The sequence below is a fragment of the Hordeum vulgare genome, chromosome 4H, assembly GCF_904849725.1.
Source record: "Hordeum vulgare subsp. vulgare chromosome 4H, MorexV3_pseudomolecules_assembly, whole genome shotgun sequence".
Classification (NCBI taxonomy): domain Eukaryota; kingdom Viridiplantae; phylum Streptophyta; class Magnoliopsida; order Poales; family Poaceae; genus Hordeum; species Hordeum vulgare.
In genome coordinates, this window is record NC_058521.1 from 580,774,308 (window position 1) to 580,799,121 (window position 24,814).

Genomic DNA, 24,814 nt, shown 5'->3' on the forward strand with positions numbered 1-24,814 from the left:
TTGCTTCGACTTTCCTGAACCAAAGCCCTTTGAAAGACTTGGTTGACACTGAAAAACTCATAGCCTTCTAGATTCTCTCTAATGTCAGTTCTCAAACCATTAAGCACAAGATGTGCCAAGTCTCTCTCGGTTATCACCAAACTATAACACCGGTTTTTTGTATCTCTAAATCTCTTGACATAATAGGAGATCAATTCATCATGCTTGTGCATAACCGATGTAAGATGTGATAATTTAAGTTCACTATCGCCGCTATAAAAGTGTTCATGAAATTTCTGTTCTAACTATGACTGCACACGAATAGAACCATGTGGTAAAGCAGAAAACTATGAAAATGTGGTGTCAGTCAATGATAAAGAAAATAAACATAATTTCAATCCATTTAATGAGCCTGCTACACCTAATTGTGCTAAGTATTGACTAACATGCTCACATGTGGTTTTTGTGCCCTCTCTAGAGAATTTAACAAAATCTGGAATTTTATATCCTAGAGGGAACTCGATTGCATCAAATTACTCAGGATATGTTTTTTGGTAAATCTGATTCCCAGGTAATTCAACACTAAACTTTTCCCGAAGCATTTTAGCCATCTCCTCTCAAAAATTAGCCAGAGCGTCGTCCGTAGTAGACGATGAATTTTGCTATTGTCGGATTCTGGGCTCCGCAGACCCAAGAAAAGGTTCGAACACTAGGGTGTGCTCGCTCTCCAACCCTGTTCTATCTCCCAACCTCATGGCGAATCTCCGGCGACACGAGCTAAGGAAGGTGAGCTAGGACGCACGACAGTTTACCCAGGTTTGGGTCACCTTGTGGTGTAAAACCCTACTCCTGCTTGGATAGATTGCTCGAGGTGGAAGAAAGGTACAAAGGTGGGTTCTTGACCTAGTACAATACTCCCACTAGAAACATTAGAGGTGAAGATTTTCCCATAGAATGGGAAAAATGTCAAGCAAAGCTGAAGAAGATTGCAAAATAGGCAGTGAGGAACTTCAACCTTGAGACTGCTGCTGCACCTGCTGTTGCTACCTCCTCTGCTGGTGAAGCCTGTGCCACTAAAACAACTCCAAAGCAAGCTCTGGTGAAGAAACCTGTTGTGAATACAAAATCTTGAAGCTCAAAATCCTCACAGCAAAATCCTCAACCACCGCCAACTATGGTTGCAACTTCCTCAGCAGCTGCCGCAAAGTCCTCTGCACTCAGACCATCTGCATCTGGCTCTGCACTCACTTCTTCAAGTGCAACCATGAATAAAAAGATGACTGTTGGGCATGGCAAAATACCAGGTCCTAACAAAGTGGTATTCAATGTTCCCTTATGATCTGAGGATGATGAAGCTAATGATGACGAACTTGCAGAAATCATCAGAAGCAAACAAGAAAGAGTTGCTCAGGCCAAAAGCACAAACATTCCTCTAATGCTGTACCCCAAGGTCGTACTAGACTTCATTGACATCTGGTACCAAAATCCTCAAACACCACTTGACAATTTGAAGCTTCCACCTGGGCCAAGCCATGTGCTGACGGTGTTTATCACCAAGGAAAAATGGAAAGTTGAGAAGGACAAAAGGGCCAGAAAGGAGCACACTCAGAAGGAAATATTTATAAAGAACAACCTCCTCACCTTGTCTCCTGAAAAACTCATCGCTGCACAAACTGAGATCAAAAACCTCAGTGAATAATACAGTTGCTATCATGCGGACCGGAAAGGTGCCAAGGTCAGGTTCGTCAACCTTGCAACCAAGGCCATCTCAGATCACAACACCACGGTTGCAGCTCCATCTCAACCAAAAATTACTCAGCTAGCTCCTCCGCTCAGCCTATTGAGGAAATTGTCATGGCTTCTGAAGAAATTGCAGTGCCTGAAGAAACTTTTAGGGCAACCTCCACTGTTACACTTGAGGAACCTGCTCAGCCAACTGAAGAAAGTGTTGTGCCTGAAGAAAATGCTCCTGCAAGGACGGCTGCATCATCCGTGCCTGAAGAAAATTCTCCAATGACAAAATCTTCAAGAGTGAAGAAATTGACACCTCCTTCTGCATCAGAAGCAAAGAAGACAAAGGCTGCTGAAAAGGAAGCTGGTAAGAAGCGAAAAGTATCAACAAGCACAAAATCCTATGAAGCCAAAATCTTGAGGACTTTGACAAGTTCCTCAAGTGACCAATTGATGTTACTCCCATCACTACGGTACCCTCTTACGAGATGGTGCCATTTGGTGAAGAATATGACATCCCTGAAGTGGATCAAGAAAATTGATCTGCTGCTTCCACAGGGCTGATCAATGAAGAAATTGAAGTGGACCAGAACACTTCAATCCTTCAAGCATCATCACCCCCGCCTCAGTTATCTGCTAAAGAGGCGGGCGTTGAAGATATTTAAGACGATGTGGATATTGGATGCACCACACCAGGGATCAATGATGAATATTGGGAAACGGCTCACCCCAATTCACCACTAGCCATACCACTTCATCAGATTCCTTAGTCCCATGTTGTCACTTAGGAAATTCATACTGGGTCTAATGAACGTCATACACTGATGAAATCAATTCCAAAAGAAGTATCACTTGCATCATTTGAAGAAAATGTTGAACAAACTGCTATTGAAGATATTGCAACTCCTCTTCCTCAGTCCATTGCTAGCCAGACTGTCATTAATGAATCTGATCCGCATATTCCTCAAACTGAACAACTAGTGGCTGGAGAAAATGTACCTCAAATTCCTCAGTCAACACTTCAAGAACCTGCTGATGAACACATTGTTCAAAATCCCCAGTCAGCGGTTGTTGTGCCACAAGTTCCTCAAAAAGAAATTGCGCCAAGAGGACTTGTTGGGTGATACAAGCCAAATCTTCAGCCCAAGCTACTTCAGCCATACAAAGGTACAAAGCGACCTAGATTCCTCAAGGAGAACTTTTATGATGAACATCATTATTTCATGGGTGCAAATCCCTATGACTCTCCAAGGATAAGGCGCAAAAGGTTCTAGGCTTCAACTCAAATGAACTTCTACGGTGTTGTGCTCTTTGAAAAGAGCAAACTCTTCCGGCACCGTCAAATTCCTCATGCAGATATGAAGTTCATCCCCTGCTTCACAACAGTCCTAAGTGTTCTTCATGATCCTGGCCTCTTGCCATTCTGCATGGATATATGTGACTAGAATGAAGAACTAATTCTTCAATTCTATGGAACCTTGCACATCTCTGGTGAAGCACAAGATATCAATACATGGGTACTTTACTAGATGCCCGAAGACACACACTACAGTGCTCCTACAACAGAATTGCTTCATGTGGTCCAAGTTGATATTCCCTTAGAATGAGCCAAATGCATCTATGAAGAATCTGAATTGCCAAATCATATGATGCAAGTGCTGATGAAGCCTTTAGCTCATGGCAAATCTCCAAGAACCACATTCCTCATCAAGGACATGCTTTATGTGCCAAGGATGGTCTACCGAATTTTGACCAAAACCCTCAGCCCTATCCAGGGTCACAACTTTGAAGAAGAAGATGTGGTGGGAATCATGAAGAATTTGTTGATCAACATCATTTATGGGATTCCCATAAATCTTAATGATTTCTTCATGAGGACTTTGGCCAACATTGCTCTTTCACCGTTTGAACTGAAGACCTATGTACCATGGATCATGAAATTCACGAGGGCAAGATCCTCAATTCCTTACAAAGCTGATTTCCAAAATCACTTCAGTTTCCTGCCCCGCTGGAAGTCATCAAGAAAACCTTTGCCCCAATGTATGGTAAGGTCAAGACTGTTATTGATGAAGGATCTCGTCCCCTTGATGGACAATTTTGTCAACCTGCATTTTACTCCACCAATGATGATACTGCATCACAAGATTCTGTTGCAAAAGTCTCAGCTCAAGTTCCTCATGAAACTGCCCCACGCATGATGACTCACTATGAACTTATTCTAACTCTTCATCAGAAGGTCGATCGCAATCAAAAGTGGGTAAAGCGCCAGTTTGGTGCAATTCTTCGTGACATGAGTGTGACGCATAATGTTGTGAGGAAGAATCACTATTATCTTCATGAAATCTTTGATCGCACTTGGGCCCTTCTGTCGCACCTCAAGACTCCTGAAGAACTCAAAGAGATGGAATTTCAACAGGACTTTGATTGGTCGTTTCCACCCAAGAAGAAATTGAAGAAAGTTCAAGTTCCTCTGCTGATGACCAGCTCGCTTTATTCATCGCGCTCAATGGATGAAGCTAAGGATCTTGACGACACTGCTGCAATCCCTTCATCGACAAACGACCCTCACAAGGTCGGCGCTCCTCCTCGACCAACAAGTTGATATTCTCCAGGGGCGTTAGTCCTTAATTTCGTCCCTTTTCATCACTTGATGACAAAGAGGGAGAAATTTGAGTTAGTCTTCCAGCGGGTCTACCTATATGGGCTTTGTTTTGATTAATTTGCAACTCTCGTTCGTATGATGTGTTTCATTGTATGAGTTGTAAACTTAAGTCCGGTGGTGGTCATACACTTTTGAACCACTTTTCTTACATGCTTGTTCCCCATGTTAATTAATGTACACATGCTAAATTTTGTCGGACACCACCTTCCATCATGCATTTCAATTTCCTCATGATATATGTTAAATGCATGTATGGACTCCAGGATATAGGGGGAGATCTCCATAGTGTTAATATACAATGTGCATTTGCAGTCCAAAGCAAATTCCTCAAATATGCACATCTTCATGGGGAGTTTCTCTATATCTTGGAATCAAATTTCTCAAACTTAGTACTTACACTTCATATATTTATCCCCGTTGAAAACTTAACCTATTTGTCATCAATCACCAAAATGGGGGAGATTGTAAGTGCATCTAGTGCTCCTTAGTGATTTTGGTGTATAGAGGACTTATAGGTTAAGAGACTTGTGTTTGTGAGTGTACACACGCTCTATAAGTCGTTCAGGAGTTTGAGATATTTGAAGAATGTCGACCTTCAAAATAAATGTCTTCAACTGAAGACTTTGATACTTTTCTAAAGATTTTGAAAGTGAGAAAATTGGTGTGTCCGCGAAGATATTGATGCGAGGGCTTTGAAGCCTGAAGATTTTTGTTTTTATAGTTTTATTTCCTTTCTTTTGAGTCATTGGAACACCGTACTGTTAAAGGGGTCGAGGTAATACTAAGAAATTTTTTCCAAGTGATGCTCGTCTCAAAGCCTACACATGCCCAATCCTTCGAGTGAAACCTTTGGAAATTGTTTACATTTCAGTCAATTTATTTAGTGATAGAGACGAAGATCTTCTCGTCTCTAGGGAAGTTGCTCTAACTGAAGAGTTATGATTTCTCTAGTGCGAATTTCCTACAAGTGAGGAACATGACAGATATGAGGACTTTCATAGTTTGGAAGTTCCGACCATTGTTGTGCTTAGCTCCATCTGTCCCAAAACCTTATCCTCATAACGATCATATAATTGGCGCATTTATGTCATATCATGTCGGGATTGCTCCCAGGCTATAAATAGCAGCCCCCCCCCTACAACCACTAGCTAGTTGGCTGCTCTAAGGGAGAACTCGACACTTGTCATTTGAGAGCATCCTATCCTCTGAGGACTCTGAGAGAAAATCATCTGTGAGGAAAAACCCAACCACCCAAACCAAAACCCAAAACCCAAAGTGATTGAGCATCACTCAAGAGATTGTTCCTGTGTAGAACCGACACTTCTTACCTTTCAAGACTCTGCATCTTCCACACGGTTAGGCGTCAATGGTCTAGAGCATCCAGCAGTAAATTATGGATTATCGGGTGACCGAGTTTGTGAGAGTTTGGAAGTCTTCCCTGAAGACTTACCACGAGTGCTGGGTGAGGTCTCTATGACCTTAGCTCAAGGAGAATACAGTAGGGACTGTGTGTCTTTTGGTTTAAATATCAAGCAGCTTCAAACCAGACGTACGACTATGAGAGCAGTTGGAACTGGGTCATCAAATCACTGTCTTCACCGAGTACCTGGTTCTATTTCCTCAACCCTTCTATCTTCTCATTTACGTGTTGATGAAATTGATCGTTACTGTTTGAAGGATTTGACTAAAAACTTTATCAATTTCCTCATCTCAAATTCTTCAGCCAACTTGTTCTTCACTTGCTTATCCTCTTCACGCTACTCGCACTCTGTGTTTGCATTATTCCATCATGACGAGCATGCTTTTGCCATGTTACACTTACACATGAGTGCTTATTCCGCTCCAAGTAGTTCGTTACTTAGAAATTTCCTCAGAGAGAAATTCCTGAGTGACGAATTGATAAAAATCACTTATTCACTCCCCTCTAGTCGATATAACACACTTTCACATTTAATGAATTTAATGATAGAATATTTGCTTCTTTGGAAGAGACTAATATTTTGCAGGATTCTATGGAAGTTGAAATTGTTGAAACTATGATCTCATTAGATGATAAAGACGAGGAGGAGAGCGAAGAAAAAAAGAGGAAGAACATATTGAACACTCATTCCCAATTTCTAATGAGAGTAACTCTTTATAGCATGCATTTTTTAAATTTCCCTTCGTGGTTATAAGAGGATGAATGCTATGTCGGTAATTGCTATGACCCCTTGGATTCGATTGAAATATCCCATTTGATGAACTTGATGCTTTATATGCTTATGGTCAAGATGGAAATATGAATGATGATTATGGAGATGAACTTGCTAAAGTTCCGTATGTTAAAAATGAAATTGTTGTTATTACACCCCACATGATAGTCCTATTATCTTCTTGAACTCTCCCAATTACGCTATAACAGTGAAACTTGCACTTATTAAGGATTCTATTGATGGGTTACGTTTTATCTTTGCACATGATGATTTTAATAAATATAATATAAATGTGCTTGCTACACCTACTTGCAATTATCATAAGGAACCACGTCTCCACCTCTCCATGTTTCTAATACATCAAAATGGCAAGAAACTATCTACACTACGATCTATAGGCATTTTTGATGATTTGGGTTCTAGGCTTGATACGGCTACCAATATTTTCATAGAAAAACAAAGTAATATTTCATGAGCAATTTTGATCACAAGCTTCCGCAATGTGAAAACAAGAAGATGTATGCATTCGATAATGCATATGGAAGAGGTGAGCCGGATAGGTCGGTACCTCAGTGGTAACCTTTCATGAGCCTGGAATAACCGGGATCTCGGTTGCATGGAATGCAGCAACGACCAGCCGTAGATCTTCGGTGCTTTCTCTTCTTGCCAACCTTTCTGGACGAGATGCAACAAGACGAGGTGGTCGACATCGTCGTCAAAAAGCATCTCCGCTATGTGAGAATTATCCGACTCTGACGATGACGATGAACTTCAATCGTCCATCTAAAAAAAATCAATCCACGATTTAATCTAACATATCCCTCGTCACCTAAAATTAAAACACACGAGAACCACTAGAGAGATTGCCTTTGGCCAGTAGCAAATCCAGGCAACCGAGTCTTTTCCCCACCACTGGGAAGTAGGAACCACACCCCTACTTCCCCACAGTCCCACACATCCATGGAAGAGGTGAGCCGGATAGGTCGGTACCTCGGCGGTAACCTTTCATGAGCATGGAATGACCGAGTTCTCAGTTGCACGGAATGCAGCAATGGCTAACAGTAGATCTTTGGTGCTTTCTCTTCTTGCCAACCTTAAATTTCTGGACAAGATGCCACAAAACGAGGTGATCGACATCGTCGTCAAAAAGCATCTCCGCTATGTCAGAATCATCCGACTCAGACGACGACGATGAACTCCAATCATTCATCTAAAAAAATCAATCCACGATTTAATCTAACATATCCCTCGTCATCTAAAACTAAAACACACGAAAACCACTAGACAGTGGCCAGTAGCAAATCCACGCAACCGAGTGTTTTACCCATCGCGCGGCGCCGAAAAGCACGGTGGCGCGAGGATAATCCGTGACGACGGAATAAAGGACGCAAACTTAAATGTCCCTCCCGTTAAGTTGCATGGGAGATAGAGAAAACAACGGAAGAAAGGTTGGAGGGCCGAAATATACTGCTTCCCTCCAAAAATCCAACAGGGCCGTTTCACGTGACGACGATTTTTCTTTTGGGTCAAGTAAAAGGGTGGTTATTATAGCGACCTGAGATCTGCTAGGGATCCTATAATAAGGTAAAAAGACAGCCTATAATAAGGTTAAAAAACAGCCTAATCTAATGGAGTTGCATTAACAGTGTAAACAAGATGATTAACATAGCTTTAACATTTCAGAAAATAGAAAAAATGAGTTCTGTTATTAAGCATGCAGTCTTTGGCTAACGAGTGGCGGCATGTTGTGCTAACGAGTGGCAATTATGAGAATATGACCCTCAAATGAGAATCAGTCTTAACAAAGTAACCACAAACAAAATCTAAACATGCACACAAACACATCCAGCGTGAAGTATTTAGCAAGACACAAAGTGTTATTCCAGATATACAAGCATAATTTCAGCATCATTCCCATAATTAAGCGCAGGGGTGGATAATCTGACATAAGCAAGCTAGTAGTACATGTACCGAAGTAAACTATTTATTTGTACCAAGCTCGACTGCACTTTCACCATCTAGTCAAGCTTGACTGTACTTTCACCGTCTCATATACGACACTTTTCGACCAGGGATAGGAGATGTGATCTAGTCCAATGTTGACCAAGAGATCTTGACATCAATGGTCGCGAAACTGAGAGCGAAACTGAAGTCGTCAGTTCCATGCTTACTGGCTGGGCTGAGACAATATCTCCAAGCATCAACATCATCATCCAAAGAACGGATCCTCAGTTGCAGAGCCAACTTTGTACGCCTGGAAGCAGCGACCACATACTTATCTAGCTCATACCTGTCGGCAACACCAGCAGCAGCATCAGCAGGGAAAACGCCATCGAACAGCTGCATCCCCTGGTGCAAGAGATCACTGACGTAATACGCCCTTACAAGTAGGCCTATGTCTCTGTCCAGCTCCGACGCAGCAATCTGCACCGTGGCCTCCATCGCTGTTTGTAGGAGCGTGTAGCTTATGTCCACCGAGCCATAGTCACCGTCGATGCGTTGCGTGAGCACTTTAGCGTGCGGCGAGCAACCGTCGTAGAACCACACGGCGCCATCGATGAGCTGCGGATCATCCGCTTCATTGTCACCTCTCTTGATCCTCATGTCGAACTCAACAAGTTGCTTGTCATACCACCAGATGCCTCTCTTGGGTCCGGACAACTGTATAAATCCGTCATCTTGTTCCACTCTTGTGCGGTTGAAGATGTAGTTACGCAGATGGTCCCGAGTATCCCGGACAGCCATGAATCCATACACCTTAACTTGGTCACCAGCAGGAGGATACGCCAGCTTCAGTGAAAATATTTGCATCATGGTGCAACTGGCATGTCTTTCACAGGCCCTCCAGTTCAGTGAGCAATCGTCTGATGGCTCCGACCTCATCATTGGCTCCAGCGCAGCTGATCAAGCAGCAATAGGAACATTGTACATGTGTTAGATCCATGATTAAAATCCCTAACCCCAACTCTGATAGAAAGGAACAAAATAAAACAATAGGATGCACATGATATCAGGTGTTCTCCAAAACTAGAAAACAGAATCATAAATTAAATATGATAGCCCTGAACTTACAGATTACCAATACAGTAGTGCAATAATCGCGAAGTTGGTTCAAAGATCATATGATAAGCACGGTTAAAGACTATAAGCACGGACCAATCCATGTGGATTCTATAATAAATTCATGGGCGACAGGCAACCAGTCAGGGCGGGGGGATAATGTTATTGAAACTCATAATTTTTTTCGAGTGATGAGGATGAGACAATTAACCATTTGCAGATGAGGTATGATATGGCTGATCGGTTTTTAAACGTTAACCTTGAGACCATCACAAGTCTGGTTGGTTTCTGGATTAGCACTACAAAGTGTCAACACCGAGGAAGCTGCTGTCATTTGGAGATTATATGGATAAGTATATAAGATAATAAATGGATTGATATTGGACAGGTTTGTATGAAGGTTATCTTGAGAAATGACAGCCATAGGATAGAAGTGTTGTTTCTAACGGGTATCTTTGATACGTGCTAGGAGAACTTGATGAAGAACGAAAGTGCTGGATACCAATATACAGGCTTAGAGGAAGGCCGTGATAATTACTCCCTCCGTCCCCTAATGTAATAGCTTTTTTTGACACTAGTGTAGTGTCAAAAAACATCTTACATTATGGGACGGAGGGAGTATCATAATTTTATTCCTGATGGCCATCTTCAATGTGTACTAGGATAACTTAAGTACGAAACTGCCGGGATGGAAGGAGATAAGTTAAGCAAGTGCAAAATTGCTGGTACAGAAGGAGGAGAGAAAAAAAAGGTATCAACACTAGTGGGGACAGGACCTTTAGCCCCGGCCCATAAGGGGCTTTAGTCCCGGTTCACCAACCGGGATTAAAGGGGCGGCACTAAAAGCCTAACCTTTAGTCCCGGCCCTGTTCCAAGCCGGGACTAAAGGTGCTCCACGTGGGTGCCTCGTAGCGCCCTCAAGGGCAGACCCTTTAGTCCTGGTTCGTTACACGGACCGGGGCTAAAGAGTTTCAGATTTTGTTTATTTTTGGGTTTTAGGGTTTTAGGGTTTAGGTGTTCGGGAGATTAACGTGATGCCTCGTTTGGTGTTCGGGAATTAGTTTTCATATAATTCTAAATAGAAATAATTATGCATATATATATATATATAAGATTAACTTATCTTACAAGCGAGCATATATATACAATTATATGGAGATCTGAATTATCGGGACTAGAGCCCGTCTATTCGATTACATGGACGAACATCAGTAATGGCCCCTAGCTACACTAAATCGTCCTTTGTCATCTATAGCTTCCGTCCTCAGAAAGTTCGCAAGCTCCTCTGCAACAGCAATCGCGCGTTGCTCTGGTAGGACCTTCTCCCTCATGGCCGTGTACTATATAAGAAGAGGAGATGAATATGAATATCAATCATGATAACAAAGAATGACAGGTAAAAATAGAGGTGTGAATGTTCATTGCTTACGTCGAATCTGTGATCCTTGTGCTCAGAGGTAAACGTGCGAATGGTCTCGCAAACATAGTATCCGCATAGATGCGTCCCCCGTGGTTGCTGGTCGCACTTTACGAGAATAGAATATATATAATCAAAATAATAATCTAGCATCATAAATGTATTGAAAATAGAAGTATATCATACTACTACTTACCTGAGCCGCTCTAAAGGTTAGCTTCTCAGGCTCGATACCGGGAGTCACGCACTTGAACCGCTTCCAAACCCTGCCCGACAAGGATAATGATTTGCTAAGTTTTTCATTAATTGATATATCAGAAAATCATCGAAAGAGACCGATAGAGCGCAAGAATGATTGAAATTACCCTTGGAGCATGTCCTGCAGGCTTTGGAACTGTTCCAAGGGTCTCGATAATGGATCGAAGGCATCAACTTTTCCCTTATCAATTTGAATGTCCAACAGAATCCAATGAAAGCTGCACATGTATGTATATATATATATATATATATATATATATATATATATATATATATATATATATATATATATATATATATATATATCAGTAACTTATCAATTACACTTATAAGTGAATGGACACAACAGAGTAAAGACCCTAACCTGAAGTTGTATGGAAACAGTATGTGGTCACAGAAATTTTGATCTGTTAGAAACCTTAGTGGCTCAGGCATCTCATATCGTAGTTGTGTTCGGTGAACTGAAGCGGCATCGCTCAAACACACATTTCAACAAACACCTCTAGTGCATAAAAAAAGTAGAGAGCTAGCTCACACCCACAATCCTTCATCCAAGAAAAATGCAAGGAAGAGGGGAGAGGGGGGCTGTGCTATATATAGGCAGAGGACTTTAGTCCCGGTTTGAGACACAAACCGGGACTAAAGGTGGCGCACATGCGGGCTGCACACCGCGTAGCCCTTTAGTCCCGGTTTGGGACACAAACCGGGACTAAAGGCTCCTTACGGGCCGGGACTAAAGCCTCGAGGGAGGCATTGTGATTTGGGACGACGTGGCCGGGCCTTTAGTCCCGGCCATGAGGCAGGCCGGGACTAAAGGGTCCCGGCCAAAGGCCCGTTTTCCACTAGTGCAAGCAAGTTGGGAAATATGAAATTGTTCTTGGTAATTAGGTGCCAACACAAAATATATCATTTTCAATGTGAATCTACAACTGGGACAAACTCCTACTTGTTCAAAAAAATCCTAATTTTAGCATAAAATTACAAAGTAAATAAAACAAGGGAAATAGGATTATATTTAAACATGAGTATCATGTGTGTTTAAATGTTTTTCTTGGACACTAGTTTTTGCAAATACTCAGTAGCCATTTGAATCTTGAGATTGCATATTACCCAGCTAAATAACAGCGATAATACAATACCGCCTCAACGCTGTAAAATTTAACAATCAAGATGGAAAGGCTTACGTACTCTCGTTGGTATCATGGAGACGATAAAGTTTGGACAACAGATCAGTGTGTCTATAGATGGAACCATCGCAATGCTTGTTAGAGTTGTGTCGAATATTCTTGTACAAGATAGGTTACAGTTGGACTCTGAGTAGTATTGTGTTTAGACAGGATATGGAGTCGTGTCCTGATAGGACACTTGTATCCTAGGCCTCTCATATATAGCGGGGGTAGACACACGATGTAACATATGCCAACATAATAGCACAGGCGTGCAGGGGGAGCCGGTGGTGTGTGCCGGCGCCCGGGTGGTTGGGGTGCGGTATTGTGACGGTGTCACGGGGAGGAGCGCCCGTAGTCATGCCCCGGGGATGTAGCCATATCGGTGAACCTCGTTAACAAATCTCGGTGTCGTGCTCGTGTGATTGCTTGGTCCTCGGATGATCGACGGTATGCCTCGGATTTATTCTAACAAGTGGTATCAGAGCAAGGTTGCAATATCCGCGAGGCGGGGGAATTGATCTAGAGGAAGAATTGATGTTGTGATCGATGGTGTGTGCATGAGAAGTCGCCGACACGACATATGCAGACGCAAGGCGATCGGGATACATCTAAACTCAAGAAGCAATCCGAAGGCATGGCAGCGTGCAGTCCTGTACGAGGCAAGCAGCGTAGAGTGTACAACGGAAGTCCTCGGCGTGCAACGGAAGTCTCGATGAGATCGATAGAAAGCGGCAGCCGCATATCGTGCAAGCAGAAGGCAGATCGATGGGTGCGGCGCCTGGAACCGGCGAGGTTCAGTGCATGTTGGATCGTGAGGCCTAGCGATGCGCACGTGGTTTCTTGTAGCAGTCGGATCGATCGCGAGGCAGCATGGCCAGCTGGTTGGAAGGCAGGCTACACGGCCAAGGGCAGCAGGGGGCCGAGGTGAAGTCACAACTGGTGCTCAGCGCGCGGCTACTTGCCGGGAAGTTGCGAGCTGGACGTGCATGTACTGGAGATTTGTTTGTGAAAAAAGGCAGCCTGCAACATCTGGGATTTAAGTGGCATGGGACAACACCATGGTTGGAGAAAAAGAGCCTTGGGAGTTGTGTGGCACATAGTGCATGCATGGAAGCTATCGGGAACATTGTTTTTCAAAGGTGTTGCTAATTACAAGTATGGTTCTACTAGAAGGTTGGCAGGTTTGTGATGTGCGCATAAGGCTTGGAGGAGCCTGGAGTGCATGTGCAAGGATCATGTAAACACAGATCATGTAAACACAGGGCATCAAGCAATGCATGGAGATGTATGGTGGGCACGACGCAGGGTGGAGCATGGTTGCAGTCGAATATTTTTTGGTTGGGTCGGACTGGATAGTCTGACGGATCGACGGGGATGTCGGTCAAAGCAGAAGACGGCGGTGATTTCAGCGACGACAACATAGGAGCGTGATGCTGATGGTGGCCAACTTCTGGGACGTGGAAACACGTGGTGCAGGTCTGAGGGCTTGTGCAGCTTCAACAAACGATTACACAGGGTTGATTCAAGGTAGTGCACACATGAGAGCTTGAAGTCGACATGGCGCGGGGTAGCAGGGCCAGCTACATGGAGTCATGTTGAAGGTGGAGCTGGAGTCTAGTGGAAGATTTCACTCCGTGCTGATGGAGGGGCTACGACGTAAATGCATGGAGAGTCGAAGCCTATTTCAGCGGGTAGCGAGAGACACGTGGATCGGACTGGGTACCAGTGGTCTGATGGAGACGTGATACTCGGCATCGGTCGGTGATGACCGGTGGTTCTCTGCAGTGGGGGTTGAGTGGTGTGGGTTCGCGGCCTTGGAGACTCGACCAGGACAGCAGAGGCTCGATGCGGTGATAGCGGCGAGGCATGCGATAAGCACGGGACACAGCGACAAACCAAGGTATTGGTGGTCAGACATGTGGTCAGACAAAATTGTGCAAAGGATGCTGAAGCAGTGTTGGCGAGTATCGGATTCAAGTTGATGACTGGGTCTATCGGTGCCGGTTTGATGGACGGGAGTTGACCATGGAGAATCTGAGAAAGTGACGGAAAGTCTGAATTGTCATAAGCGGAGAGAGTACATGGCCACATATGCTGTGGTGTTTAGTGCACATGGGAAGGTGCATATGACAAGTACAGAAGAAGGCGGAGTGCTATAGCTTTGGGACATGTCAGAGACTATCCGGAAAAAGGATGAGACAAGTGTGAATTTGACTCCGAGGTGACACAAGACGACGGTGAAATTCCTTCAATTTTTCAGATAGACGGTCAAGGAAGAGCGAGGATGTTGAGTTCAGATAACTCTTATACGTGGCATCAAATATGTGGGTTGTTCACTTTCATGGAGGTCAGTGATCAGTGTGTGATGGCGTTGAATGGATACTCCGGAAGTTGGAAGCACAAAGTAGAGTAATAAGGAACTTAACTTTGCTCGAGGGTTGACTGTGAAGAAGACGAGAAGGGACTACAGTTGCAGGTGGAGTCACATGGAGTCTGGGAGTAGCAGTGGTGCTCATGACGTATCTCAAGTCCAATGTACATGGAAGTTTGACGCATGGATGAACGCAAGAAGGTGGAGATTATTGGATTTTTTCACGATTTTGACCCATGGGATGAAAGTTTTGCACGGAATGAACTCTGATTGAAACCATTTCACGATCTGACCTTTTATGAAACGCCAGAGCCCGTGGCGTTGCAGACGCACATAGAAACGCCAATCTAATGTGGCGTTGCAGACCCACTCAAACGACAGTATAATGTGGCGTTGCAGACCCACTCAAACGCCAGTCTAATGTGGCGTTGCAGGCCACGCGTGAAACGCCATGGTCCATGGCGTTTCAGCAGTACACATGTTACTGGCAGCATGCCGTGGGCTGGCTGGATGTCGTCGCTGCGTTTCATAGTGGGTCTGCAACGCCAGCACTGTTGGCGTTTCACAATGGGCCTGCAATGCCACATTAGACTAGCGTTGCAAGAAAGAAGAAACACCACGGTAGACACGCGTGTCACTGTTCGGCACCAACGCCAGCACTGTTGGCGTTTCACAGTGGGCGTGCAACGCCACTTTAGACTGGCGTTGCAAAAAAGAAAAAACGCCACAGTAGACAGGCGTGTCACCGTAGGGCAGCAACGCCATGGTAGACAGGCGTTGCATAGTGGGGCAGCAACTCCACGGCTTGTGGCGTTTCTAAAAGGGTCAGATCGTGAAATGCTTTCAAATTTGGTGCATTTTGTGCTCATGTTTAGAAAAAAGGGTTAAAACAGTGTAAAAATCCGAGATTATTCGCCAAGGTGGAGTTTGTTAGAGTTGTGTCGAATATTCTTGTACAAGATAGGTTACAGTTGGACTCTGAGTAGTATTGTGTTTAGACAGGATATGGAGTCGTGTCCTGATAGGACACTTGTATCCTAGGCCTCTCATATATAGCGGGGGTAGACACACGATGTAACATATGCCAACATAATAGCACAGACATGCAGGGGGAGCCGGTGGTGTGTGCCGGCGCCTGGGCGGTCGGGGTGCGGTATTGTGACGGTGTCACGAAGAGGAGCGTCCGTAGTCATGCCCCGGGGATGTAGCCATATCGGTGAACCTCGTTAACAAATCTCGTTGTCGTGCTCGTGTGATTGCTTGGTCCTCGGATGATCGACGGTATGCCTCGGATTTATTCTAACAAGTGGTATCAGAGCAAGGTTGCAATATCCGCGAGGCGGGAGAATTGATCTAGAGGAAGAATTGATGTTGTGATCGATGGTGTGTGCATGAGAAGTCGCCGACGCGACATATGCAGACGCAAGGCGTTCGGGATACATCTAAACTCAAGAAGCAATCCAAAGGCATGGCAACGTGCAGTCCTGTACGAGGCAAGCAGCGTACAGTGTACAACGGAAGTCCTCAGCGTGCAACGGAAGTCTCGACGAGATCGATAGAAAGCGGCAGCCGCATATCGTGCAAGCAGAAGGCAGATCGATGGGTGCGGCGCCTGGAACCGGCCAGGTTCAGTGCGTGTTGGATCGTGAGGCCTAGCGATGCGCACGTGGTTTCTTCTAGCAGTCGGATCGATCGCGAGGCAACATGGCCAGCTGGTTGGAAGGCCGGTTACATGGCCAAGGGCAGCAGGGGGCCGAGGTGAAGTCACGCCTGGTGCTCAGCGCACGGCTACTTGCCGGGAAGTTGTGAGCTGGACGTGCATGTACTGGAGATTTGTTTGTGAAAAAAAGGCAGCCTGCAGCATATGGTATTTAAGTGGCATGGCATAGCACCATGGTTGGAGAAAAAGAGCCTTGGGAGTTGTGTGGCACATAGTGCACGCATGGAAGCTATCGGGAACATTGTTTTTCAAAGGTGTTGCTAATTAAAGTATGGTTCTACTAGAAGGTTGGCAGGTTTGTGATGTGCGCATAAGGCTTGTAGGAGCCTGGAGTGCATGTGCAAGGATCATGTAAACACAGATCATGTAAACACAGGGCGTTAAGCAATGCATGGAGATGTACGGTGGGCACGACGCAGGATGGAGCATGGTTGCAGTCGAATATTTTTTGGTTGGGTTGGACTGGACAGTCTGACGGATCGACGGGGATGTCGGTCAAAGCAGAAGACGGCGGTGATTTCAGCGACGACAACATAGGAGCGTGATGCTGATGGTGGCCAACTTCTGGGACGTGGAAACACGTGGTGCAGGTCTGAGGGCTTGTGCAGCTTCAACAGACTATGACACAAGGTTGATTCAAGGTAGTGCACACATGAGAGCTTGAAGTCGACAGGGCGCGGGGTAGCAGGGCCAGCTACATGGAGTCATGTTGAAGGTGGAGCTGGAGTCTAGTGGAAGATTTCACTTTGTGCTGATGGAGGGGCTACGGCGTAAATGTATGGAGAGTCGAAGCCTATTTCAGTGGGTAGCGAGAGACACGTGGATCGGACTGGGTACGAGTGGTCCGATGAATACGTGATACTCGGCATCGGTCGGCGATGACCGGTGGTTCTCTGCAGTGGGGGTTGAGTGGTGTGGGTTCGCGGCCTTGGAGACTCGACTAGGACAGCAGAGGCTCGACGCGGTGATAGCGGCGAGGCGTGCGATAAGCACGGGACACAGCGACAGACCAAGGTATTGGTGGTTAGACATGTGGTCAGACAAAATTGTGCAAAGGATGCTGAAGCAGTGTTGGCGAGTATCGGATTCAAGTTGATGACTGGGTCTATCGGTGCCGGTTTGATGGACGGGAGTTGACCATGGAGAATCTGAGAAAGTGACGGAAAGTCTGAATTGTCATAAGCGGAGAGAGTACATGGCCGCATATGCTGTGGTGTTTAGTGCACATGGGAAGGTGCATATGACAAGTACAGAAGAAGGCGGAGTTCTATAGCTTTGGGACATGTCAGAGACTATCCGGAAAAAGGATGAGACAAGTGCGAATTTGACTCCGAGGTGACACAAGACGACGGTGAAATTCCTTCAATTTTTCAGATAGACGGTCAAGGAAGAGCGAGAATGTTGAGTTCAGATAACTCTTATACGTGGCATCAAATATGTGGGTTGTTCACTTTCATGCAGGTCAGTGATCAGTGTGTGACTACAGTTGCAGGTGGAGTCACATGTAGTCTGGGAGTAGCAGTGGTGCTCATGACGTATCTCAAGTCCAATGTACATGGAAGTTTGACGCATGGATGAACTCAAGAAGGTGGAGATTATTGGATTTTGACCCATGGATGAAAGTATTGCACGGAATGAACTCTGATTGAAACATTTCAAGATCTGACCTTTTTTGAAACGCCAGAGCCCGTGGCGTTGCAGACGCACATAGAAACGCCAATCTAATGTGGCGTTGCAGACCCACTCAAACGACAGTCTAATGTGGCGTTGCAGACCCACTCAAACGCCAGTCTAATGTGGCGTTGCAGGCCACGCGTGAAACGCCATGGTCCATGGCGTTTCAGCAGTACACATGTTGCTGGCAGCATGCCGTGGGCTGGCTGGATGTCGTCGCTGCGTTCCATAGTGGGTCTGCAACGCCAGCACTGTTGGCGTTTCACGATGGGCCTGCAACACCACATTAGACTAGCGTTGCAAGAAAGAAAAAATGCCACGGTAGACACGCGTGTCACTGTTCGGCACCAACGCCAGCACTGTTGGTGTTTCACAGTGGGCCTGCAACGCCACTTTAGACTGGCGTTGCAAAAAAGAAAAAACGCCACGGTAGACAGGCGTGTCACCGTAGGGCAGCAACGCCATGGTAGACAGGCGTTGCATAGTGGGGCAGCAACGCCACGGCTTGTGGCGTTTCTAAAAGGGTCAGATCGTGAAATGCTTTCAAATCTGGTGCATTTTGTGCTCATGTTTAGAAAAAAGGTTAAAACAGTGAAAAAATCCGAGATTATTCGCCAAGGTTGAGTTTGTTAGAGTTGTGTCGAATATTCTTGTACAAGATAGGTTACAGTTGGACTCTGAGTAGTATTGTGTTTAGACAGGATATGGAGTCGTGTCCTGATAGGACACTTGTATCCTAGGCCTCTCATATATAGCGGGGGTAGACACACGATGTAACATATGCCAACATAATAGCACAGGCGTGCAGGGGGAGCCGGTGGTGTGTGCCGGCGCCCGGGCTGTTGGGGTGCGGTATTGTGACGGTGTCACGGGGAGGAGCGCCCGTAGTCATGCCCCGGGGATGTAGCCATATCGGTGAACCTCGTTAACAAATCTCGGTGTCGTGCTCGTGTGATTGCTTGGTCCTCGGATGATCGACGGTATGCCTCGGATTTATCCTAACAATCTCTACTCCTAAAAGGGCAGTTGGTAGCCGGATTTCACCGGTCTTTTTTCGTCCATCATCCCATCACTGCTTGGTTTTTTTCGTCTTCCACCTCCCACATTCGTTCAGTTTTTTAATCGGAGAAGTCGGTCCGTCTTTCGTTTCTTACCCCAGCCCCCCATCGATCCAAGCCCCCCACCGATTTTTTAACGCTAGCCCATGCTCCAATTGATTTTATTTGCAACGTGAGCCTCACCGGTTTTTATCTTCTGGTTTTCTTATCCTTTCATGGAGAGGGAGGTCGCGCCGCCGCTGCATGATTCCTCCTCCCCCACTCGACTCCTCCTCGTCTCCCCTGCCTAGGGTTTTCTCAGCGAAGCACATCGGGTGCGCTGGTGGCCGCCCATGCATCAGCAATGTCGGGATCCATAGAGATGGGATGCCGCGAGTAGAGTTTCCCCGTCCATATAATCCGTCGTTGCCAGGAATAAAGAGACTACGTACATCCCCAATCCATCAGAGAAGGAGGTCTCGATCCATGGCGCCGCCACCCATCGATCTACTTCCCCAACTGTCGCCGCGGTGCCTCCCCTGCTCCACCGTGTCTCCTTTGCCGCCACGGTGCCGCTTCTACCTCTCCCATGCCCGGCCCCTCCTCTCCCCTTGCAACCGCAGATCGTGCAACTCGTCAGTCTAGACCAGGTATGAACTGCTTTCCCACACGTACTCCTCATTTCCTTCCTTCTTTTACTCATCCCCATATGCACGAGTCATCGGCAGCAGCACTGACGGGAGAGTGGCCGCTCGTGTTCATGGATGCATGTTGAAGCGGACGTGACCGGGCTTAGCAGCCTTGACATCCAGTATTCATTGCTACCCTCAAAGAGGTGCTTGCCTTGCCGATCCTTGCCAAGCCTCCCGAGTGCTGAATGCTAGGTAACCATAGAAAACATTGACATGTAGTTCTTTTACACAACGGACAATGTTCTGTATTGCATTCTTCTGCTGACGTTACATTAAATTGCATTCTTCTACTCCTTCACATAATTTACTACCATTTACAGTAATTAAAGTCTTGATATGATTATTTTAATTTTGTGTTCCAGTCAAAATTCAGAGCGAGCAGACACTGACGGCCTAGAGTAATTTTCTTCCCTAGAGACATCAACAACACACGCATTGCAGGTAACAAATACTGAAGAATGAATTGTTACAGTTCGTCTTTGTAATGAAAGCATTAATTTCAAACATTCACACCTCAACTTACTAATGTTTTTCTTCATATAACAGGGAACTCACAAGTGGGTGTAGAAAAATAGCCATCTTCTCATATAGGTTCACATGCAACACATTGTTTCCATTTGTATTCTTGAGTATTCCTGTCTTATCAAAAGCAGTTGCAGTCCACATATATAGCTTTGTAAGTGGATCTTGAGATTTCCTGCCTTATAACCTGTAGTTGAACCTTCCTTTTGCAAGATATTTTTGAGTCAGCTATTGACCTCTAAAAAGCATTTATTTTCACTTCTATTTTGCTCTTAGAAAATCTGATCCAAGCTCCAGTTTTATAGAAGGAAGTTGGACGCAGCATTGGAAGAGATAATTGTTAGGTAAATTTCTCACTTATATTCGAAATCTATGTTCTAAGGTTTCATCAGTCTTTATTTTTACCCGAAACTTATGTTTTCTTGACATGTTCTAAGCATTGTATGGTTGTCAATTGACATATCATCTTAACTATTGTAAACGATAAAAATATTAATGATGAAAGAACACATAGTTCAGTTATTTCACTTTCCAGTGATAAATTGATGGATCGTTTATTTTAGAGTAAGCCTCTTTTGTGGGTATAAAACAAATATTTTATCTATGATTTCTTTAAACTTGGAGAACATTCTTGGATGGTCACTTGATTTTTTTAAAATTTCTAGAACCTTGCTCCCCCGTTTGGTTTCCTCACGTTTGATTCCTAGGCTCAGCCCCAGCTGCCATCCTGCACGGCGTTTTTTCGTCCATCGTCCCATCACTGCTTGGTGTTTTTTTGTCTCCCACCTCCCACGTTCGTTCGGTTTTTTAAAGGGGGAGTTGGTAGCCGGCGTTCACTGGTTTTTTCGTCCCCTCTCCTACCTCCGTCTCGTATTTTCTTGTCTCTCCTTCCACTGATTTATTTTTGCCTCACCTTTCCACTGGTTTATTTCGTCATCCCACCTCTTTCTCTCCCGTAACCCTAACCCTCTCGATCTCTCTCACCCCTTCCTTTCTCCCTGCGACGGCGGCATACGTAGATCCCTCCTGGCTTCCCTCGCTGCAAAAATCTCTGGAATGAAATGGCCGCCGTGCCGGTGGCACCCCCTTCCCCATGCTCCCCTCGCCCTCCCCCCCTCAGCACGTCACGCGCCATCTTCACGGCCGCACGGGCCCGTCGCCAGCAGCAGCCACCTCGCCACGCGAGCAGCAGCAACAGTCGAGCGTCATGGGTGCGGGGGAGAGGAGGGGCAGTGGGAGGAGGACCAGGTGGATGCCGCGGCAAAGGAGTTCGAGCGGCAGCAGAAGGAGGAGGTGAATTGCAAGGTCGCCTCCCAGAAGGCGTCCCCCATCATCCTCTCATGCAAGGCCACCAAGGTCGTCCTCGATAAGCGCGAGCTTGGTAAGGGCATCGACCGCCTCCTCCCTTGCATCATCCTCGACGCCCTCCACGACTTCGTCGCCTCGCTCCGCTAGGAGTCCGCCCTCAAGGTATCTCTCTGCATCTGGCCACTGATTGGTCTACCAAACCTTTCCGTGCCCCACTAACGCCCACGTGTTCGAGCAAATGCAGGACCGAGTGTGGTCCAGGTCTTACATCGGCATATACATTAAGCTCATCACCATGCTCGGCAAGTGCAAGCAGTCGGGGAAGACTCACGATCTCTTCCAAGCCATGGTCGACGAGGGATGCGCCCCCAACCTTGAGTCATATATACACGACCCTTGTCTCCACCTACAGCAGGAGCGGCAGCTTCGATAGGGATTTCTCCTTGCTTGATGAGATGAAGGGCACCCCTGGTTGCAGGCCCGATGTGCAGACATACTCCACTCTCATCAAGTCCTGCTTGCACGCCTATGACTTAGACAAGGTGAAGGATTTACTGGAGGATATGGCGCGGGGGTATCCACACCAACATTGTGACTGGCAATACTCTCAGTGATGCTCATGGAAAAGCAGGAAGGTAATCGGCAATAAGAATGTATGATTATGATATAATATTGTAATTTAAGGTTTTATTTTCCTTATATATCCGTTGAATATGTGCTAAAAACTGTTTTTGAAATTATCTGATGCACTAGATCATCCTAAAATTCTTGGAGAGGCACCGTGCCGCTGTCGGGGACTCAACGTCGTCGAAGCACGCCAACTCGCCTTCACTCTTTTGTCTTTATCCTGCGTGCCTCCTACGGCCAAGGAGCACCCAACATCACCATGTCGCTCGCGTGGCTCCCATGGTGTCGTCCCGCATATCTCCTTGCTAAGCACTGCATGCCATGACGTCCATCGACTCAATGTGCACGGACAGCCCCGCCCCTGCTTGCCGAGGACGACTCCTTTAACCGTCATCATGCTCGTCACCGGTAGCCTCCCTACCTTCAGTCAACCTCCACTCAAGGCTCCGCCTCTGCCTCGATCCCACGCACCTTGGTCACCCGGATGGCCAACCATCGTATGCAGGAGACTGTCACGCTAGGTATCCTCGACCACTGTTGTTGTTTATCTGAAGATATGCTTATTCCATTTGCACCAAACTTATTGTTTAGTAACATGAACGTCTCTGTTTTTTCTACTACAATGACAGGATAAGAGAACCTTGTCCCTTTTAGCGCGGTGCTCCAACTTTGGATGCCGGTGAAGCTTCTGTAATGATGGCTGCATCATTATACTGAGGTAAATATGCCAGATTCTGTTGTCAAATGAAAACATGTCTCTCTATTTTGCTTGTCAGGACCAAGATATCTAGCTATCAATGAAATTTTCAAAGTAGTTTTTGTTCCCTCTGTGTAATCCTGATAACAACTTCTTGGAAGGTTCAGATGTGTGGCAAAGGATTTCAATTTTCTTGTTTACAGGGAGGAAACTCGAGGAAGGTTTAGATTTCTCATTCTCGATTTTGAGCTCTCAAGGTTACATAGACAAAATTGCCTCCTATTTACACAAAGGAAACCCGAGGAAGGTTCAGATTTCTCATGACTGCTTCTTCGGTATTTCATGCATGTGTTGTCTTATTAGGAAAATGTAGTTTGTTTTATAGCCGATGATGCTCGATGTTTTTTATCGATTAGTAAATTCTGAGTTTTAGCTAATAAACTACATGGCAAAAGCTAATTCTGATGGGTCTGATGCAAATAATTTTCATCTTCATACATGCAATGAGTTGATTATTTAATCCTTTTGTATTAATCTATTTAGCTTTGTATTGTTGCAGTTTCATTATATATCCACTTACCAATGCATCTAAAGATGCAACAATGTAGAAACCACCATCAGTCTTGGGACTACAAATTGTTTCTTCATTCCTCCGTGTTGCACTGTAGGTGCTAAGGTGTTGAGGTCGTATGTTCGTCAAGGTATCAATACACTTCACTTTCCTTTTCCTTCTCCCTATTTTTGTTGTTGCATTTATTTGTTCTTATTGGACCTCTCTGCCTGTTGCTTTAATATGGTTTCGATTGGTGTCCTGCATCTCCCAAGATATATGGATTTTGGTCGAGGCAGTCATCAAAAAAGTTAAATGCTAACATCCTCTCAGTTTCTGAATGAATTTTAAATTTCCTTTCTCTTGTTGGATCACATACCTGATTTATTTGTTGTCCTTGAAGAAAATATCATGGCATGAGCTTGATGATTTCAAAGATACAGACAATTGACAAAAGGAGGATACACTGATTTCAGTTGTGCACACTTAAGAGCTGAGTCTTTCCCTAACAGGTAACTCAACTTTCAACATATTCATTGTAGAAGCAGAAACAATGGGATACATGACATGCATACTTACATTGTGACATGTTTTTGCCCGCGCCTCAAATTGGAATGATGTCCATGTTGTTGATCTTATGCTTATCTTCTGCAATAGCTATGTCAAGTATACAATGTTTTCAGGTTACAACTTCTGTATATATAGTTATATACTACAATGTTGATCCAACTTATCAGCCCTTGTTCTCCTGTCGTACAAATATTTTGGTGAGAATGTGGGACCACTTAGCATGAAGGAGCTTGAGTAAATTGGGAACCAGGTTGTCAAGCGTATCAGGTCAAGAATAAACTCAGGTTCATCATCAGCTTTAGATATTTTTCTGTTATACATGATTCCTCCCATGTAAATTGGGTACCTTTCTTTCTACATGATAACTTTTTAGATGGAATTCTACATGATATTAGTGTAACCTGCCATATCTCTTCCATGTAAATAGACCCCATGTTGCCGTAAAGAGGAGCGACACTGCCCAACCTCCCAATTAGCCGTTGTTTTGAGTTAATTGCCGTTGAGGTCCATGCGTGCCATTCATTGTGATTTTATCATTATTCCTTTTTTTTAAAATTGTTCCACAAGATAGTTCTTCC

The 24,814-nt window shown here is 45.1% G+C and overlaps 1 protein-coding gene across 1 annotated transcript; it reads right to left on the reverse strand.

Annotated features, from left to right (window-relative positions):
* Positions 1-8,652: 8,652 nt before the first annotated feature.
* Positions 8,653-9,447, reverse strand: LOC123450817. Its single transcript, XM_045127895.1, has one exon. The coding sequence runs from the start codon at positions 9,445-9,447 to the stop codon at positions 8,653-8,655; it is 795 nt and encodes a 264-aa protein (XP_044983830.1).
* Between the last annotated feature and the right edge of the window lie 15,367 nt (positions 9,448-24,814).

Coding starts and splice junctions, on each gene's coding strand:
- LOC123450817 (XM_045127895.1), bottom strand. CDS start 9,447: ATGAGGTCGGAGCCATCAGACGATTGCTCACTGAACTGGAGGGCCTGT.